Genomic DNA, 17,645 nt, shown 5'->3' with positions numbered 1-17,645 from the left:
TCTTTAGGAGAAGCCTTATACCAGTATGTTAAACATCCTTTCTGATATTCTTTTACTGACAATGTTAGCCTTCTGTGAAGCTTCTCTATGTAGAATACAATGCATGATCCCACAAACCCCACAAACTCAGTTCTGGCAGAAATAAACAAGAGTTACCCTGTTGACATGTTCTGTCTTGTTAAGGGTTTCAATTGTAGACCCTAAAACTCACCTTGGAAAATTAAAAGGATATGCCATTAAAGGCAGTCTCCTTCATGGATGCAGTCATATCTTTACCTTAGAAAACAGAGGGCCACATTAATAATTGATATCACAAGACTAAAGTTCAGAGAATGGAAACATTAAATATGGTGTACCGCAATATTTGGTGCTTAGCTTGCTCCTGGTCTTTTCCTACTTAAATGGTTGGTCCAAGACATTGGAGGATTCTTCATAATCATACAATCAATCATTATTATACAGTTGCCACTCATGACTTGAAGATATCACATCTAGATAGCAATGGGCATGCACTGGATGAGACTCCATTTGTGAAGTTATGTTAAAAATGCACATTCGTCAATAAATACAGCCAAAGTAGAAACAAATATGCATTTAAAAATATTCTTTCTTAAATGTACTTTGCAATAACCTTGGAGATAAGTTTTGTGAGTGTGTACTTAATTCTTTTCTATTGGAGGCATATGTGAATGACATGAACATTTTGTGCCAAGTAGTGTTGTCTTATAAAGTGAAATTCTCACCTACTTAAATTGGCATGCATAAGGACATGCATTAGCATGAAAGATAATCTCTTGTTATATATACATAGTTCCACATCAAAACCATGTATGACTTTGCGCACACTTAAAAGTTACTACTCCACACCACACAAGCTTAGATACCTCCCCACCCAAAGCAGATCTTTCTGGTTGTTCAAGGTGTGATAATGAAAACACATCTGCTGCCATTTTGCCTGCTGTAACAGAACTTTTTCTATAAGAGAACTAGCGTTCATTGATCTACAGTCCAGTATTCATAGTGGCATCCCCACTTCATTTCCTCTCTCTGGTTGGGAGTGGTACTGGTTGCCTTGCATACACATGACCTTTTAAAGCCTTATGCATTTAGTGTTATAAGCTTTTGCTGTGGCTGGCATAGGTGCTGAACATAATTTGAATGTGGTCATGGTTGTATCTACATTTTAAAGTGCATCACAGAAAATATTGGTCATGTTGCAGCCCTAGTCTAAGCCTATTTGGTAGCATACCTAAGATTAACAGTGGTTCTCACTCTGTGAACAACACAAGGAAGAACATTTGATCATCTGAACATCATTACTTAAGTAGACTTCTCTGCAGTGTGGAAGTGGCTCATCTTTGAAGTTTTGAGTGGTGACCAATAGCTTGATACCGTTCAGTCTAATTGGCTGTATTAGCTACCATTTTTCTCTCAGCATCTTACTCTTTATTTTTAAGTTTTCTCCTCTTTACTAATGTCACTAACAGACTGCAGTATTGCTGGTATATGCAGTTCTAACGTGGCACTGAAATACTCAACATACATGTCCATTTCTTTGATATCCTCAATTTTACCGTTTTTCTGTGAGGGGTAGAGACTGTTCATTAATATTACTGTCTTAAACCATAATTTTACAATTGAAATTACTTTTAAGGTATTCTAGTATCTTCCAAATATTATTGAATGCAATCGTCTGGCAGTAATTGTGATTCATTCACTGGAGCAAGAGTCATTGTTTCTTGGCTTCAGAGATTTAAAAGTTATAGGCACAATGGAAGTGAAGCTTTTTTGTAGTATTAAATAACAAATACATACAATTGAAATTACTTTATCAAATATCAGTAATTCATTTCCTGTAAGCATTTTTATGCCATTGAAATTAGTCTGCAAATAACCAAATTGTGTAATGGTTCCAGCTGTACATCAATGGTGAACTTATTGGTGGCCTAGACATAATTAAAGAAATGGAAGAAAGTGGAGAGCTAGCTGGTTTGTTACCAAAGAAAGTTGATGCGAATAGGTAAGTGGCAAAATATACTAAATAGCTTGCCCGTACTTATTTCAGGAGGCAAAATACCAGTACTGCCAATAGGTACATATAAAAATACGTGGTCTGTCTTAGCTTTTGGAATCAATAGTTCCTTCTTCTTGGAGGAGAGAGGGGTAGGTAGGGGAAGGTTAAAGAAGAAGGGCAAGCCACTCAGACCCCATTATGAGAGGGACCATCCTATCCTTAAGAGGTGGCTCCCTCTCATGCTGGGGTCGGAGTGACCAGCCCTTCCTTTTTAACCTTCCCTGGCTGATCCCTCTCTCCTCTGCGAAGAAGAAACTATTAGTTCCAAAAGCTAGGCTAGCATCACATGTTTTGTATCTGCCTATCAGCATTACTGGCATTTTTGCCTCCTGGCCATCAATTCTGTCTCATAATTGTATAGTTTTCTAGAGGATAATTTTATTTTTTATGTAAAATAGACTTGTCTCCTGCTTGATAGTGAGAGAGCATCCTATCCAATGTTGGCCTGCTACCGGGACACACAACATATACAGTGCAAATTGCAGAATTCTGACACTTTCACGTTTGTGCGCATGTATGTTTTGTTAATAATAGCAAACAATACACTGTTACATTTTTATACGACAGTTATTACTAAGATCTGTTGCAGGGCTGAGAAACTTAGCAGATGATGTGATAATGTGGAACTGCAAAGTAACACATTGCTACCACCCTATTTGTTGCTAGTACCTCAGCACAGGAACTTAAATGTATGATTGGATTTACCTGATTTTGGTTTGTGGGATATAATCTATAGTCTGATAACAATCACTTGTTGCTTGACACTTCACACTTTGTAACAGGTTTCCTCCAACCTGAGCACTCAGCTGTTCACTGTTGTCAAAGTACCAGAATAATTTGTTAGTTTACTTGCAATGCCGCGCCCAACTTTCTTTCTTGATATGTTTCGAATTTTGTATCCTGATTCCTGGGCCTGCCCCTTTTCTTTTGCATTTCACCAGACATGTTAACACACACAATGATACTAACAATGAAATACGCACTTTTCGTACACCGCACCTACCAAACATTACTCAATCCTTTTGCACAAGATGTGATTTGCTGTCATATACACAAATATTATCATCACAGGGATCAGCTTAGATTAGATAAGCTTCATATAAGATGCCAAACTTTTTGAAGGTGGCACATCAGCTTGTGACTGGCTATGGAAAATCATAACTGTATCAGTGTAAAGTGTAATGCAGGGTAGTAGTGTAGTTCAATGGTTAAGATACATTTGTCATCTAGAAGGTCCTGGGTTCAAATCTCATCACATGCTTTGAAATTTATTTCTAACCTTATCAGAATGACTTTGATTATTATTTTTATTCAATAAACTGATTTATATAAAATGTTTTAATTTCTAATACTTTGCCACATCATTTTCATCATTATATTGACTCTTTAATGTATTCTTTTTTTTCTATCATTCATGTGTCTTGTCTGTAACCTATAACCGGGACTGCCTACAATTGGTAATGTGGCGGCTCATGTAGCCAGAGCGAGTATAGTTTCTGGTGACCAGTGAGAGCAAGAAATTACAGTTTGCTTTCAACACTCAGACTGAAATTTCTCTATCTTGAGTTTGCTCATAGAGGTTAGCTTTAATCATCATGAACAAAGTAAGCATGATCAGTAACTTTGCAACAGATTGTGAACTGTCATTTTCTTGAATTCATTGCACATTGTAAGATCATGTTTGGTTTAGAACATGAGTTTAAATTTAGGGCTGCAAAATGCATTGTCTAGCACAGATCAGTTATTGGTGACAATCGGCTGTCGACAGAATATCTCCTGTACCCGCCATAGCTCTCGGTGACTGCTTCCAACATTGCTCCAAATTACACATTAGATACACATGTTCTATTTGACCTTGAGTGGAGGATGCTGGAAGTAGAAGATTGAGATCGGACCATTGCACATTGGCTGCTCAGACCACCACACCTCCCTGTCTCAGAGAAGCCAGCTTATAGCTTATCAAAGAAACAGACATGTAATGGATTGATGTATATCAGAAGTGACATGACAGTTTATACTGACTCACTAAGACTAAGTACAGCCTCGTTACTCATTCTTGTAAATAATATAACAATCTGAATGCACAACACATTACACAAAACACAATGGTTATTTATTGCTATGGTGCACAGTAATGATGTGTAGCTAAGGTTGGAAATGAACGTAAACATTCTGGAGCAGTAGCAGCAGCAGCAGCCAACTTCCACCTGTCACAGAAGGTACAGGAGAAAGTGTGCTACAGCACTTTCGAAGTAACCAGATACATTTGGGTGTCACCTATAACTGAGCGATAGCCAGTAGCCGATGTGCCATCACTATAATGGCAAGTTAGAGACATCGACTGACAAGTAATTGTAATAGGACTGTAGTGACTGGCAACACTCGGCTGCAAAACAGTTGGTGTTTGAGAAGATTACAAGTTTATACTTTATTTGCAGACTTAATAACTGTGATTTAAATGAGATCTTAGCTGGATTCTTTATAAACTAGGCAACTCAATAATAACTTTAAATTAAAATTGTTTATTCATCAAAGCCACAACAGTACTAGTGGCACTTAATTATAGTAAACTTTAGCGGGCAGTAAAATTCACAAAGCAGACTCAACACAGTTATGGGTTCAATCTGTTAGTGTGTTAATCCACTTTCCTTGAAACTCTGCAGTCCTTTCAAAGTTCACACTCACTGAAAAATTGCAAGTCATGATGGGCTCCTGAAATATTCAAAGTCTCAAAGCTCGACTTATATTTGCATCCTTGAGATGGAGCTTATCAGCCTTTTGACAGTAAACCCCAAGATCCCTCATGAAAATATCCTAAGTCACAAGGCTAGCAAAATAATAAGTCCCAATAACTTGACTACATGGCTACTTACCGCCAGATATCGGTCACAAACATTACTTCTTATGTATTTTGAATATAAACTCAAAGTTCTAAACTCCAAGTCTCCCCTCGTCTTCACATACAAGCTCAGCTTCCATCTGCCCTCACTATTTCTTTCTGGTGCTTTTTCTTCATTAGCTGCCACTGTTCTCTCCTTCTTACCACATATTTCTGTCCTAATGATGTTCATTTTATTACAATATTTTTCACAACTTTGAGTCAATTGGCTAACATTCATAAATAATAGATTGTGCTCAAGTGCCAATCAAATGATACAAAACACTTCAGTAAATATTAAAAATGAATAATTCCTCATTAACATTTGCATGTATCTTACATTTGGAAAGTACAGTGCATTATATGTGCATGCTGTGGTGTTGGATTGATGTTGGTAAGTGTAAATCTGATGGAAATTCCACCCAAGTCACCCTTGGCGCGCTTTTTGCTTAGAGACATGCTTGTGGCCACTTGCTAGGCCATTCGAGACTGTCCTAGATTACATGATACTACGTGCTCCACCCATTAAGCTCGCAACCTCTGCTAATGGCATACCAGAGTGTGCCTGAACAAACTTCATAAACTTTTAAACTTTCCAAAATGAAAATAGTAGGTAGTTGCATTTGCATGCAGCAACTGCTGCTCAAAGTTTTTCTAATGCCTTTTTGCAAACAAATGGCTTAAATGGGTACTTCTCTTGCTGGAATTCTCTAAACATTGTTAAACCACAATCTGTAGTTCCCCAGCAACAATTCACATGTCTTGTCTTGGAACATATGTCCAAGCTATTCAGGCTCATTCGCTTCACTGCAATCACCAGTCCATTGAAAACAAACATAGGTGTCTACTGTATTATTTTTTGAAAGGTTGGGGTGGAGAGGGGATGAGGGACTGAAATTACATACATCACTATGCTCTGTGACTGGCGAACTGCGACACACCTTGTTTGCAAGATGTCTTGTGAACAAAAAGATGTCTGAATTCTGGACTGTAAATGATCTGCTCAAAACTGATGAAAAATCTATTCAAACTGCTGAATTTTTGACTTCACAGTTTGATCTCATGCGTTCTTTAAATTTCTAATATTATTTCATATCTCTGATACAATACAATAGGCCTCAATATTTATTAGTTATGGATCAGGGAAATTCAAACTCGTCAAGACTTGCTCTTCTTCCTGCACATAATTCACATATGAAGCAGGAAAGGGCCGGGAATAGTAGTACCCCCTTATACACAAATGGAGGGTTTTGAGAATTGATGTAGAAGTCCATCATTACAAATGAATTTATCTGTATCAGTTCACAATTATTTAATTAGTTTATTGGTTTATATGCCTTTTTGAGTGGTACCAAATTTACAATTTCCAAAATAAAGTGTCTCAGTACATATTAAAGCTTATATCACAGGAGGGTGTCACCTTGGAAATAAAGAAATAAAGAAAAATGTTTCTTGAAATAATGGATTTTGAAAAAAAAAAAAGCTAATAAGTAATCGAGATGACAATATTCATATTGGTCATAATGATGGACTTGTTTCATTTACAAATAAAAGCAGAAGTTCCATTTTTGTTGCACTCTTCCAACTTGATATGAGTACTAAGAGTACTACAGAATTGCTGTGGAGAATATAGTGGCACTGGCAATTGTAATTTTTGCATCTAGGAATCCTACATACTCGGTTCGCTAGACAATCAGACAAGTCATATTAATGAGTCTAGTAGTTCATATGTGCTACGATTCAGCAATGTAACAGAGGCACCCATGTCCAACTGAAATTTCTCACGTTTTCCTCTAATACACAAATGAACAAAAAGTATATTGGACTGGCATAGCACTGAAGAAACTGTTTGCTTGCTAGTTTTGCCAATGTCTGCAGCAGGTTTTGAATAAACTGCATTGAGGTTTTGAATAAACTGCATTGATTACATGGGCCTCATGACTAGATTTTTGGGAGTGGGCAGAATTCTTATGTTCGTCCCATTGCAAACATACAGATTGTATGTGACCTTTCTTGCCACTATCGTAACACTGTGCTTGTCGGAACAGGCAATATTGGTGTTTGTACCATAAATAGCACCAAGGGCATGACTTAATTCTGTTCACCTGTTTAGAGAACTGTTTATGCGGCTTGGCACATGCGTGTGTTGGTGCTTACTGGTTCGGTTGTGAGGAAGGGACGACTCAACCCAACAAATTGTTGGCTGCTCAAGTGGTATCAGCCACTGTGGCACCTGAATCATACTGATCTAGAATTTGCACTATGTGATTAAATGATGAATCTGACTGTTTCAAAATCAGTTCTCCAAGTTTGATATCAGTAACATTGTACACGATCGCATCACGCCAACAAAACATCTATATTCATTTACATTCAAAGCACCACAAGCACATTTGAATTTGCATTTCCTCACCATACCCTGCAAATATGTTACCCACCCACAGTAAGTTTGTTCTGACCTTTTCTTACAGTCATAGAATTGGTACCTAGCAACCACCACGTTCACTTGTCGGCCATAATAATTAGTTAGAGAATCTACAACCTGATCATAGGAAAGTCACTTGGAGTAACATTGGGGAACAATTTCTGAATGAAGCAAAAGACTGCCCTTCCTACGTTGACAAAAATGTAATGTAGTTTCACAGTACCTGATACTTTGTGAGCAATAGTGTGGTCTTCATACATTGCAACTACTTGAGTCATTCCTCTTCTTTTTCGTTAAACTGGTGAAAAGGTGGTGTGGCTCTTGGAGTTACAGTTGTTGCATGCACTGTGTTCGGTCCTTGACTTGCGAGTAACTGCTGTATCATGTTTAGAAGGGTGTTAGCTGCATTTCATCTGTTGCTTGCAACTGAGGCGTCTGAGAAGGGAATGAGATAGGTGAGTTGCTAATTTTGGAATAGACTAATGTAATAAATAGACAATGCAAGCAATAAAATTAAGCACACACACACAAAAGAATTCTACAATGCCCACCTGAAAACACTAAATAGAAAAAACACTGATACACCGTTAAAATGTGTAAACACAACCTTGCAAAGCAAAGTCAAGGAAGAATTAAGGTGCCAGCAAAACACAAAAGCCCACAACAAACAAAATTATATCAGCCAAGCTCTGGGTTTCACTATGGGATTTGTTCACCTCGTCGCCAATGTTTTTGTGTCTAGGAAGCCTTTATACACGGTTCACTAGACAATCAATCAAACAAGTCATATTAATGAGTTTTATTACAATAAGAAAAGATAAAATACTTAACTTTGACAATTACACAGATGAGTTGCAAGCAAAGGGCGACATTTGAAACAAGCAATCTTTGCGTGACTGCTGATCTCTGACAAGCCTTTCCTGAACTGCTATCAAAGTGCCTATCGTGATGCTGCTATCCAAGTCGCTAATCTGGAAGCTGCTGTCGAACTGAGCTGTCACCAGTCAGTAGCGGCACTTATGTCCTCTTCACATAGGGGCCACTGCTGTCGCATTGTCATCCTGAGGTCCAGTCAATGTGCAGTTGGTTTATTTCTTCTCGCAGCCTCTCTGCTTTGTCGTTCTCGACTGGCGTGCCGGCGCTTGGCTTCACGTAGTAACAGTTATGAGATGTATCATTCATTGACCTTGAAAGAGATGAATTTAGAAAACACATACAGTAGAAGTGGGCAAAGGCTCGCACTTTGCATGTCTAAGAGTTAAAAAGCTTTGTCAGCTACATTTGGCAAACATGTTATTGTTGTGAATATAAACACTCAAATTTTATGTACAAAACTATGCAAAAACCTTTCATCTACAATTTGTTAAATTTATACTTTTCTGGTATGGAGTCTTAATCAATATTTTAACAAAAGTAAACCTGCTGTGGCTGTGTGTGCTGCCAGAACTTTGCAAGCGAGTGGTAACCCTCCGTGCCCCATGCATGAAGGTGATTTTTTTTTGGAACTGCAGGGATTAGTTTTGAAGATATGTTTGTCTAAAAAGGGCATTTGTTCGTAAAGACGTAATGAATGTAAGTGCAGTTTGTCTGTGCCACACTGCTATAACTCTGCCGCACACTCCTGCAGACTCATTAGGGTTATCCCCTATCTATGAAGAATGTGTGGTTTGAAGATACGGATGTCAGCTTAAGGCATTACACCAGTGGACTCCATATGAGAAGATAAAAATGTTTCAGAATCTTTCAGCAGATTCAAGAATGTTCTAGATCTTGGAGGTAATGTGGAATTAATGGTGGGTGTGTTACTTACACATTCTGGAATTCTTGGCAAACCCTTCCAGTTATTCAAAAACGTGCTCTAGCAGATGCATTGATTTCATATTGGAAGAAATCATTTCTTTGGTCTCTAGTGAGGAAAGTACAATTAAGAGCAAATATGAGAGTTCAACTTTCCAATGATGAAGCAGTGAAACATTTTGGCAATAAACTCATACAAATTAGTGAAGGCACTCGCTCAGTTGATTTTGTAACTTGGCCAAATTGAACTTATAAATAATTGATGTAACATTGTCAGTAGCTCCAATGAATTAATGGATAAAGTTTTGCTGAGCATTGTTTAAAGTTAGTCAGTTGGTTATGTGAAAGACCCATTTCATCAGCAACAAGTCAGATAGTTGATGCTATTAATTTAAAAAATCAATACAAGAAATGGTCATAAACAGTTATCAAACAGAGTAATTGAAGCAAAAACAATGTCGGGAGAAGATAAAGGAAAAACAGCATTTATTCAGAGGATTCAACTTGCATCTACCTGCCATTTCAAGTCAGGACTGCAGTATCCAGTAAGATGAGCATTTAGTGTCACTATAAATGAGGTGTTATTAATGTAAAATAATCATACAACATGGCCAATTACAAATATGTAGCTTGGTCTAGGAATGGGAAACTCAAAGAATTTATGTATCTACTCATCAAATAACAAGATGACAAGTGTAGTTCACAACAAGTATTGTGGTGAGTTAATTAAGTATGGAATATAGTGAAAGCAAAGAAATATTTTCATTCACTAAATTGTGTCTAGCTGTATTAAGAATGTTATGAATTAGTATAGTTTTATAATTTCTGACTTCACCACCTACCACCAGTCACTGATTTTTGCTAACGTGCTACCCTGGATTCATCTGTTTTTTACTGGTGTGGTTGTGCAGTGATAGATGATGTGTTTCTGGAGATAAGATTGTTGGAAGTGGTTGCTATCATATTGTGGTGGTCACCAGGAATTTTTTGTTCCTTTCATATCAGCATATATATTTTAAGGGAAAAAGTTAGAGATTTACCTTGGTTTTGAGCCTTTGTGAATACTTTTGAATGTTAATTAATGTTTTTGAATGTTCTAAAATATTCTCGAATGTTCTAGATTTCAGTATGTTCTTGAAAGCTCCAGATTTTTTAAATGTTTTGAAATGCTCCCAGAGTTCTGTAAAGAAGTGATTGACAGAGTAGTTTATTTCAAATTAGGTTATTGTTGAACATCTTAATGGATTTAAAAGTACTGGAGTGTGTTTTTGAGCATTCAAGAGTCTTTTTAATGGGGCATTCTAATGTTTTTTACAGTTTTTTGACTCTTCATTTTCTCTGTGTTTTCGAGTGATCTGGAGTGTTTGCAGAAAACAAATGAAAATAAAAACCATGTGAACCAGATTTATCCAGCTGATTATCATAAAATATAGTAGTCTTCTAAATGATGCCTTTATTTACAGGTTAAAACAGTTGATCACACGAAGCCCCTGCATGGTGTTTATGAAAGGTGATCGATTCGTGCCACAGTGTGGTTTTAGCAAACAACTGGTTGATATCCTCTCAGAGATAGGGTAAGCTCTGTCCTCATACTGTGTGTGTGTGTGTGTGTGTGTGTGTGTGTGTGTGTGTGTGTCAAATTTAAAAATTAACTTCTGTAAGATAATTGGTTGTGTGTGTGCGTGCGCGCTCTTGCGCACATTGGCAACTGTTTGTGATGTATTTCCTTGTGGTTATGAATTTCCCTTCCCTCTTGTCAACAAATTACAAATCTAAAAGCTGAGAATATTGTAAAAAATTGTCACCATGAATTAAATTTCCACGGAGTTTTCCCTCAACTTGTATTTACTTGAAGTACTATTAAAGTGCCCACTTTGTAGGTATTGTTATTTCTAACAATTTTCCTTCCTTTTAAAGTTGTTCTGTGTAATTATCAGTTGTGTCCAAACAAAAAGAAAGTGAAATCAAACAGTATTCCTTTACTAACATCCATTACCAATCCCCCCCTTGTTAGTTTTGAATGTTTTGCCTGAATTGTAACTTTTTGGTGCCTTAGCTTCCTCCTCACCAAGAGATGGAAAGCCACTTGGAAGAATTACAAACATGACAGGGTATGGAAAGTAGCTGAACTGAGAATCATTCTGGTGATATGGGTCACAAATAGGGAACGCCACAGATGTAAGTGACTTTCAAAGGGCAGATTGTTATTGTGTTGTGCCTGGGAACAGGCATCTCAAAAATGGTGAAGCTGGTTGACTGTTCACAGTCTACAGTTGTGAACATCTACAGAAAGTGTTTGAAGAATGCTGAAACCACAAGTAGGCAAGTTGGGAAGTCCATGCTTCATTATCGAATGTGTAAGTCAGATGCATGCCCACTTTGTAAGATGAGGTATCTTCAAGAGATGAGGTATCTTCAAGAGATGAGGTATCTTCAAGAGATGAGGTATCTTCAAGAGATGAGGTATCTTCAAGAGATGAGGTATCTTCAAGAGATGAGGTATCTTCAAGAGATGAGGTATCTTCAAGAGATGAGGTATCTTCAAGAGATGAGGTATCTTCAAGAGATGAGGTATCTTCAAGAGATGAGGTATCTTCAAGAGATGAGGTATCTTCAAGAGATGAGGTATCTTCAAGAGATGAGGTATCTTCAAGAGATGAGGTATCTTCAAGACTGGATTGTGGAACAATGGAAACCTATTGCCTAATATGATGAATCATGTTTCTTTCGTTACACCAAGTGAAAGGCTGTATCTGGATCCGCTCTTGGCTGCACTGTCATAATGGCTGTTCAAAAATGTACTGCACCAGATACATTATTATGCTGTTGGGACGTCCCAAGAGGTCAGTGGTAGTGATTGAAGACAGCATGACAGCAGAGTACTGCCTGCATCCCTTCATGCTCGATACTTTTTTGACAGAAATTACATCTTCCAACAGGGTAACTGTCACAAGACCCGAATCGTACTACATTGGCTTGAGGATTATAGTAGTGAACTCATGTTCATTTCTTGGCCACCAAATTTGATTTGAAATTGATGGAGCACATGTGGATTCTATAGGGCACCAGCTCAGTGTGCACTAATACTGGCTCGTAATTTGTGAGAACTGTGTCCAATACCTAGAGAAAACTACCAAGAGCTAGTTGAATCCATGCCATGCTAAACTGCCACTATCATGTGTTCAAAATGTGGACCAACACATCATTAAGCAGGTGGTCATAATGTTTTGGCTCATTTTATGTGTGGGGAGAGGGCAATCTGTCCAGTTCACAGTCTCAACCAAACTGTGCAGAATCATTATTCCATAATTAAGTGTATTGAAACATTTGCATGTATCTATCACATAGCAAGAAAGTTAAAATAAACTATCAGATAAGTCATGTAAAATACTTTGTACACTTTTGCAAGCAAATGCATCACTGAGAAATGTACCTACAATTATGTCTTCCTGTTGTTTCAGTGAATGTTATTTGCAGTTAAAATACATACTGCATCATTACAAAATAATGTTGATTTGTTGTGCCATGCCAAAACTAATAATAGGAAGTTGTTTTATTTTCACTAGATGATTTCTGAAATAACATGAACATCTTCTGGCTTTGTTTCAGAATTGATTACGATACCTATGATATCTTAAAGGATGAAGATGTTCGCCAGGGTTTAAAGGAATTCTCCAAATGGCCAACGTATCCCCAGGTGTATGTAAAAGGAGAACTTATAGGTGGTCTGGACATAATAAAAGAACTGAAAGCAAATGGTGAACTAGAAGCCACATTAAAGTGCTAGGAATAGTTCTTTGCTGTATCTTTTATTGAATTTGTCACCAGTTATACAGCCAAAAGATGAGTGCGTGTTGTGCATTATAGCAGCTGTGACTTTTAAATTTAATTTCCATATTAGGTTCTTTCAAGAGCAACACTGTTGAGATCCTATTCATATCCACCAAGCATCAGGTAGAAGAAAATGATTAAAAGCTAAAGAGGAAGCTGAACCCTACTGTAAGAGTGATTAAATTATCATGCTATGAAGACTTCAATGTGCTGCTTGTGAGACTGTGAAAACCTTGTCTGCTGAATTTTGCAGGGACTAAAACATATGTACAAATCTCAAAAAGAGTGGTTAACTTCACTAGTCCCATACTATCACCTGTGAAAGTTCATACTTTAAGTGTGTTACGTGGAATGAATAAAGTGCACCCAATTAACTGAACAAGTGTGTTACTTCTTCACTGTGACAAGCTCCATAACCCTAAAGCTCTAATCAGTTTACCAACTCAGACAACATAAATGATGCTCACTGAACCCTTTATTTGGATGAATTCAGGAGTACGATGGTTCAAACCCGCATCCAGCCATCTTTATTTAGGTTTTCTGTGGTTTCCCTAAATCACTTTTGGCAAATGTCAGAATGGTTCCTTTGAAAGGGCACAGCCAACTTCCTTCCCAATGGGACCGATGACCTTGCTGTTTGATCTCCTCCCCCAAATCAACCAACCATCCTTATTTGGAACAGGGTTCGAATTCCCATCCAGAATTCCTGGTATATGTTTTCTGCGCTTCCTTAAGTTGATGAAAATTAATGCTGGGATTGTTCTTTTTGCCCTCTCTCTGCTTGTTTTGCTGTTGTGGTCTTCAGTCCTGAGATACTTTGATGCAGCTCTCCATGTTACTCTATCCTGTGCAAGCTGATTCATCTCCCAGTATCTACTGCAACATACATCCTTCTGAATCTGCTTAGTGTATTCGTCTCTTGGTCTCCCCCTACGATTTCTACCCTCCACACTGCCCTCCAATACTAAACTGGTGATTCCTTGATGCCTCAGAACATGTCCTACCAACCGATCCCTTCTTCTAGTCAAGCTGTGCCACAAACTTCTCTTCTCCCCAATCCTATTCAACACCTCCTCATTAGTTATGTGATCTACCCATCTAATCTTCAGCCTTCTTCTGTAGCACCACATTTCGAAAGAGTCTATTCTCTTCTTGTAAAAAATATTTATCGTCCATGTTTCACTTCCATACATGCCTACACTCCATACAAATACTTTCAGAAACGACTTCCTGACATTTAAATCTATACTCGATGTTAACAAATTTCTCTTCTTCAGAAATGCTTTCCTTGCTATTGCTAGTATACATTTTATATCCTCATCAGTCATTTTGCTCCCCAAATAGCAAAACTCCTTTACTACTTCAAGTGTCTCATTTCCTAATTTAATTCCCTCAGCATCACCCGATTTAATTTGACTACATTCCATTATCCTTGTTTTGCTTTTGTTGATGTTCATCTTATATCCTCCATTCAACTGCTCTTCCAAGTCCTTTGCTGTCTCTGACAGAATTACAATGTCATCAGCAAACCTCAAAGATTTATTTCTTCTCCATGGATTTTAATACGTACTCCGAATTTTTCTTTTGTTCCCTTCACTGCTTGGTCAATATACAGATTGAATAACATTGGGGAGAGGCTACAACCCTGTCTCACTCCCTTCCCAACCATTGCTTCCCTTTCATGTCCCTCGGCTCTTATAACTGCCATCTGGTTTCTGTACAAATTGTAAATAGTTTTTCACTGTCTGTATTTTACCCCTGCCACCTTCAAAATTTGAAAGAGAGTATTCCATTCAACATTATCAAAAGCTTTCTCTAAGTCCACAAATGCTAGAAACATAGGTTTGCCTTTCCTTAATCTAGCTTCTAAGATAAGTCGTAGGGTCAGTATTGCCTCACGTGTTCCAGTATTTCTACGGAATCCAAACTGATCTTCCCCAAGGTTGGCTTCTACTAGTTTTTCCATTTGTCTGTAAAGAATTCGTGTTAGTATTTTGCAGCAGTGACTTATTAAACTGATAGTTCGGTAATTTTCACATCTGTCAACACCTGCTTTTTTGAGATTGTAATTATTATATTCCATTTGAAGTCTGAGGGTATTTCGCCTGTCTCGTACATCTTGCTAACCAGATGGTAGAGTTTTGTCAGGACTGGCTCTCCCAAGGCTGTCAGTAGTTCTAATGGAATGTTGTGTACTCCTGGGGCCTTGTTTCGACTCAGATCTTTCAGTGCTCTGTCAAACTATTCATGCATTATCGTATCTCCCATTTCATCTTCATCTACATCCTCTTCCATTTCAATAATACTGTCCTCAAGTACATCGCCCTTGTATAGACCCTCTATATACTCCTTCCACCTTTGTGCTTTCCCTTCTTTGCTTAGAACTGGGTTTCCATTCTGAGCTCTTGATATTCATACAAGTGGTTCTTTTTTCTCCAGAGGTCTCTCTAATTTTCCTGTAGGCAGTATCTATCTGACCCCTAGTGAAATAAGCATCTACATCCATACATTTGTCCTCTAACCATCCCTGCTTAGCCATTTTTCACTTCCTGTCAATCTCATTTTTGAGACGTTTGTATTCCTTTTTGCCTGCTTCATTTACTGCATTTTTATATTTTCTCCTTTCGTCAATTAAATTCAGTATTTCTTCTGTTACCCAAGGATTTCTATTGGCCCTCATCTTTTTTCCTACTTGATCCTCTGCTGCCTTCACTACTTCATCCCGCAAAGCTACCCATCCTTCTTCTATTGTACTTCTTTTCCCCATTCCTGCCAATTGTTCCCTTATGCTCTCCTTGAAACTCTGTACAACCTCTGGCTTAGTCAGTTTATCCAGGTCCCATCTCCTTAAATTCTCACCTTTTTGCAGTTTCTTCAATTTTAATCTGCAGTTCATAACCAATAGATTGTGGTCTGAGTCCACATCTGCCCCTGGAAATGTACTACAATTTAAAACCTGGTTCCTAAATCTCTGTCTTACCATTATATAATCTATCTGATACCTGATCTCCGGGATTCTTCCATGTATACAACCTTTTATGAAACTTGAACCAAGTGTTAGTTATGATTAACTTGTGCTCTGTGCAAAATTCTACCAGGCGGCTTCCTCTTTCATTTCTTACCGCCAATCCATATTCACCTACTACGTTTCCTTCTCTCCCTTTTCCTACTGACGAATTCCAGTCACCCATGACAATTAAATTTTCGTCTCCCTTCACTATCTGAATAATTTCTTTTATTTCATCATACATTTCTTCAATTTCTTTGTCATCTGCAGAGGTAGTTGGCATATAAACTTGAACTACTGTGGTAGGCATGGGCTTCGTGTCTATCTTAGCCACAACAATGCGTTCACTGTGTTGTTTGTAGTAGCTTACCAGCATTCCTATTTCTTATTCATTATTAAACCTTCTCCTGCATTACCCCTATTTGATTTTGTGTTTATAACCCTGTAGTCGCCTGACCAGAAGTCGTTCCTCCTGCCACCGAACTTCACTAATTCCCACTATATCTAACTCTAACCTATCCATTTCCCTTTTTAAATTTTCTAACCTACCTGCCCGATTAAGGGATCTGACATTCCATGCTCCGATCCGTAGAACGACAGTTTTCTTTCTCCTGATAACGACCTCCTCTTGAGTAGTCCCCACCCGGAGATCCGAATGGGGGACTATTTTACCCAAGAGGATGCCACCATCTTTTAACCAAACAGTAAAGCTGCATGCCCTCGGGAAAAATTACGGTTGTAGTTTCCCCTTGCTTACAGCCGTTCGCAAGGCCGTTTTGGTTAGTGTTAAAAGGCCAGATCAGGCAATCATCCAGACTGTTGCCCCTGCAACTACTGAAAAGGCTGCTGCCCCTCCTCAGGAACCACATGTTTGTCTGGCCTCTCAACAGATACCCCTGCTTGTGCTCCATCTCTAAATCTGCAATGGTCTTAATCCTCAACAGTACATTAAACAGTAATCTTCCCTCCTAGTTTGAATATATGCAGAATAAAGTGTCAAGAGATGTCAAAGGAATTGAAAGCTAGAACCACTCAAACACCAAGTGGGGTAGCGCAGTAGTTCCTTCTCCATCCAACTCTAACCTTCCCTAATACAAGCTTGTGCTCTGTCTCTAATAACCTTGTTATTTACAGGATGTTTAACTCTCTCTCTCTCTCTCTCTCTCTCTCTCTCTCTCTCTCTCTCTCTCTCTTCTCTCTCTCTCGCCCCCTCCCCCCTACCTCCTTCCCCCCCTCTTCCTCCACGTCTCAGTAATAATGAAAACATAACACTTATGTTTTGTATCCAATGGCTCTTAATTTATCAAGGGATAGGTTTAGCATGGAAGTATCAAAATATGCCACAGGTTCATCATATGTTAATCATATGAGTTAATTTTTTGTTACACTGACACCTTGGAACAACTTGAATTCCCATGAGATGACATTAACAGTGTCTGATGCAGAGGATCGTGAGGGATGAACAGTGTTTTGTAAATGGCATCACTTCAGGTAAAAATGAATGAAGGTAGCGTTGACATGCCTTATTTCAAATTGATGGGCAACATCACAGCCTGTTAGCATTGTCTACATCTGTATGAAGGTTGTGCTTGTGATAAAAAGACAAAATTAGTGACAAGAAAAAGTTCACAGA

General features: G+C 38.2%; 2 protein-coding genes across 3 annotated transcripts in view; one reads left to right on the top strand and one right to left on the bottom strand.

The window, feature by feature from the left end:
• Positions 1-13,387, top strand: part of LOC126354076 (glutaredoxin-3) — a 34,355-nt gene extending 20,968 nt beyond the window's left edge. For both annotated transcript variants that reach the window (XM_050003452.1, XM_050003453.1), the window contains 3 exons: positions 1,917-2,020; positions 10,638-10,748; positions 12,784-13,387. In XM_050003452.1, coding sequence (XP_049859409.1) covers positions 1,917-2,020; positions 10,638-10,748; positions 12,784-12,961 — 393 coding nt within the window. In that variant the 3' untranslated portion in view covers positions 12,962-13,387. The remainder of the gene's footprint in view (positions 1-1,916; positions 2,021-10,637; positions 10,749-12,783) is intronic.
• The window catches only part of LOC126354077 (pseudouridylate synthase TRUB1-like), a 117,634-nt gene continuing 107,261 nt past the window's right edge, over positions 7,273-17,645 (bottom strand). Inside the window, exon 8 of the transcript XR_007565263.1 lies at positions 7,273-8,563. The gene's annotated coding sequence lies outside the window, so the exon portion shown is untranslated. The remainder of the gene's footprint in view (positions 8,564-17,645) is intronic.

Source organism: Schistocerca gregaria, chromosome 3 (genome assembly GCF_023897955.1).
Source record: "Schistocerca gregaria isolate iqSchGreg1 chromosome 3, iqSchGreg1.2, whole genome shotgun sequence".
Lineage (NCBI taxonomy): Eukaryota > Metazoa > Arthropoda > Insecta > Orthoptera > Acrididae > Schistocerca > Schistocerca gregaria.
Note: the sequence above shows the minus strand (reverse complement) of the source record. Positions and strands in the feature narration are given on the sequence as shown.